Genomic DNA, 3789 nt, shown 5'->3' with positions numbered 1-3789 from the left:
GTCCGATATAATTGACCGCTGGAAAATTAAACCCAGCCATGCATGAAACCACATTTCCATCAAGATCGACCAGCTCACATGCTGCTAAGGATAAAAAGAAGAAGAAGAAGAAGTAGAAGAAGAACAGCTTACACGCCTACACACAGAATGAAGCAAAATATTGTATAAAAATAGATTACGAGTCCACGTGCCCAAGCAAGGAGGAAACGACACAGGAAGGTCCCTCAAACTTGGTCCAGGTTCCTGAAAGTTAAGACTAACAATATGGGAATTTGAGGCCTTAGCTAGAGAAAACAAGAGATGGGAATCTGAGAGACGACGTGATATAGCGAAAGATCCGGCGAGCTTGTTGCTATCTAGTTTACTCTCTTTTTGATCCATCTTCTCTTCTTCCAATCTATTCACTTCTGCCAGCTAACAATCCCAACACAAAAAAAAAAAAAAAAAAAACATTAATTATTTGAGTAGTTTCCAAGTTCATAACATCTATAAATTTTTAAACACTTTTCCTCTTCCCATAGCCATTAAGACTTACTAACTACTCTCATTAAACACACTTTTTAATTTCTCTGTCTGTTCAAACTGCAATAAATTCTATCATCATTGATATAATAGTTTAAGTCTCTACAAATAGACTCATCATACAGTTGTGGCCATTCTGCAATATCCCTTGCCTACTTGAACCTTGCCTACTTGAACTAGCCTCAGTAGCTCCAATTCTAGGCAGTTCATTACCCCTCAAATGGCACTTGCCAAGGACCAAATAACACATGACTCGTGCATGGGCACGGTTCAAGTTCCTGGTTTTTCCTCGCCAGGACCTTATGCCGTAGATGATCATGGACATAGCAAGGCAGTTCTGCAAAAAAAAGACTTTTTAGAAAATGGGGTTGTGATTAAGAATATTGGTATGGGCCATTCATCTCCAGTACTTTTCGGTCCCTGCAGCAGCGTGAATTCTAATGCATCGTTTGTGTTTACGGCTACAAGTAATTATCAACCTGAAGAAGCTGCTCGTGATTCCTTGATAGATTTTAAAGGCGGGTACGGTAATTTCATGCATGCCTGTGAATCTTTACTTAGCTTTGAGCAGAGTGAACGGGCTTCGCTAAACAGCAATTTCTTTGAAACTAACAATCACAAAGATGAGTACTCAATGTGGGAGCAGGCTAATTTCAGTCAGAATTACCAGCGGAATCAGATTAGTACTACTCCAAAATGCGGCACCGACCCACGCCTTTTGGAGGAGTTGAGTTGTTTTCAGACACAAAGCAATGACAGATCCATCACCAACACCTCTGCCAAAGAAAGAGAGCATGGGGGAGATGGGACATATGGATGGTTATACTCCGAAGCTACTGTGGTCACTGATAGCACCCAGGAGTCTACACATGAAACAAGCTTCCACAAGCGTGCCCATATGGTAATTTTCTTCAATTTTTTTCCTCGCAGTACAATAATCAATCTTTGGGGCAGAATTATATTATCTTGATCTCTTTAGATAACAGGCCAGACCTCAATTCTTATGCATCTTAAACAAATTGATGTTGGTGACAAGATTACCAAAGTTAGATATGGTCTTAATATTGTGAAATCTTTTGTTATAGGGAGAGAGAACGCAAGCTTTAAAGAAGCGGTGCACCAATGCAAATAAGAAGCCCGAACCAAAGTCAAGTTCCCCTAAGGATCCTCAAAGTATTGCAGCCAAGGTTTGCCTCAATTCCAAGTTAATCTGACAGTGATGAAAAGTTTAAGCGCAAATTAAGGAAAAAAAACTATAAATAAATCTCAGGGGTGAAAGAATGTTTGTGTTTCAGAATCGGAGAGAGCGGATTAGCGAGCGGCTTAAGGTACTGCAGGAACTTGTGCCTAATGGTTCCAAGGTGATCAGCATTGTTTTATGCATTCTTGCTTCTTTAAAACTCAAACTAGGAACCAGGAACTGATAATTGTCCTGGAATGTTGACTTTCTATTGGAATTTTCCCCCTCCAATATTTTGGCGCTGTCTTACCCAGGTTGATCTGGTTACCATGTTGGAGAAAGCCATCAGTTATGTCAAGTTTCTTCAACTGCAAGTTAAGGTGTGACTTAACAAAGTATTTTATTATTATTATTCTTTGTTATTTATTTATTTCTTACCTAATTCCATGGCCTAAATAGATAAACACATACGGCTTTTGTTTTGGTTTTAGGTTTTGGCAACGGATGAATTTTGGCCTGCTCAAGGTGGGAAAGCTCCTGATATTTCTCAAGTAAAGGAAGCAATTGATGCTATTCTCTCCTCTCAGAGAGATAGAAATTCGAGCTCAAAGTGAATTGGTTAAATCGACAAGAAGAAGAAGAAGAAGAGTCAATAGAATAGTAAATGTCTGAGGCCAACGTCAAAGGAAATTTATGAAAAAGATTTGTGTTGAAAGCTAACTAGAATGCTCTAGTAAAGCATTTGAGATATTATTAAATAGCTGACATATCCTTTTCTTTTATGTCTGAAGCTTTTATGACATAATTGTGAATTTCCCTATGTAATGAAAGAACTGGGACTGCAACCTAGCCCCAGTTTCATTTACTCTGAATTAAAGCACCTGCATGACTCTAGTCGAAAGTCCAACTCCTTAAGATTTGGTACTATTTGGCAGTTAATGTATGAAACTCTGGATTTTATGTGATAGAAGATAATTAGACAGATAACAAATTGCCAAGATGTCCAAATGGAAGTGCGTGAGAGAAATATCTTTCAGAACTCTGGAGTTCCATTCCTAAAAGGATTCGGAGTTATCATGATTTGCGAAGTTTAAGAATTAAGATATGCAGTGTTGGAGTAATTGCAGATTATGCAGAATTCTAACTTGCAGGGTGAGGTTCAGAAGCAGGAAATCTGCATGCCGAGTCTTAAATATCAGATAACACAGATCATTAATATTGTGCCTGCAGCTTCAAGCTGAGAGCACTGCTGCTGTTGCTGGAAGTCATCATTCCTATGGAAAGCCATCCTGCATATTGATTACTTTTGGCAGTCATCATTATACGCTTCATGATTTTGTTACAAACTATTTAGATGATCAGATCATCAATTAATGCTTACCGCTAGCTGACGAGTCTGACAACCTTTCTAATGGCTCACCCGAGAGACTGACATAATTAAACAAGCTGTTTTAGTTCCAATCGCCATTGACTGGTGTGAGTTTGGATGAAAAAACTTCAAAATGCGTCCCATGGCTAGCTACTTCGATTAGTCAACAACTTGCTTAATTCTCCAATATAGCAAGTGTAAAGAAACCAGGATACAATACATTTGTCAGGACAACCTGAACTCAAAAAGTCAAAACCTAATCACTCACTCAAATTGCTTGCAAAAAGCGAAATATAGAAGAGTAGAGACTAGAAGTAGCACCCAAAACTTAAATGAAAAAGATAAATATAAATGATTAAGATTACATTTTTCCATCAGTTTAAGTTTTTAGGACAAGTTCACATCAACTGTTGATAAAAATATATACTGTATAGGTACATATCATGCACGTTGAACCATCTCCTTCATAGTTCATTATGCCCAGCTTACAAAGAAAACAGAAAACGCCATTAATTCCGATTGATTTAATTAAGTTGGCCTCGAAACGCTTGTAATTATCCTAAACTAAGCTGCTTTCAACAAGATGCATGCACTCATGTACATCCTGTGCCTGCAGATGAGTACTTTTTTTTTTTTTATTCACTGTCGATTGTAAGATCAGTATTAAGGTGAAAAAAATTTGAGATCTGAAAATCATTGGTCTTTATTTATCTGTCTC

At 37.9% G+C, this 3789-nt stretch overlaps 1 protein-coding gene across 1 annotated transcript; it reads left to right on the top strand.

The window, feature by feature from the left end:
* Window positions 1–203: 203 nt before the first annotated feature.
* Window positions 204–2667, top strand: LOC122305647 (putative transcription factor bHLH086). The gene is made up of 5 exons (XM_043118226.1): window positions 204–1423; window positions 1608–1709; window positions 1818–1883; window positions 2017–2082; window positions 2194–2667. Exons 1-5 carry the CDS (start codon window positions 743–745, stop codon window positions 2314–2316), a joined length of 1038 nt encoding a protein of 345 aa, XP_042974160.1. The 5' UTR covers window positions 204–742; the 3' UTR covers window positions 2317–2667.
* The last annotated feature ends 1122 nt before the right edge of the window (window positions 2668–3789 follow it).

Source organism: Carya illinoinensis, chromosome 3 (genome assembly GCF_018687715.1).
Source record: "Carya illinoinensis cultivar Pawnee chromosome 3, C.illinoinensisPawnee_v1, whole genome shotgun sequence".
Lineage (NCBI taxonomy): Eukaryota > Viridiplantae > Streptophyta > Magnoliopsida > Fagales > Juglandaceae > Carya > Carya illinoinensis.
Note: the sequence above shows the minus strand (reverse complement) of the source record. Positions and strands in the feature narration are given on the sequence as shown.

Excerpts from the sequence above, each read along its gene's own strand:
- LOC122305647 (XM_043118226.1), top strand. The coding sequence starts at position 743 with ATGGCACTTGCCAAGGACCAAATAACACATGACTCGTGCATGGGCACG. Across the intron at positions 1,884-2,016 it reads TTGTGCCTAATGGTTCCAAG|GTTGATCTGGTTACCATGTT; the intron begins GTGATCAGCATT and ends TGTCTTACCCAG. Across the intron at positions 2,083-2,193 it reads TTCTTCAACTGCAAGTTAAG|GTTTTGGCAACGGATGAATT; the intron begins GTGTGACTTAAC and ends TTTTGGTTTTAG.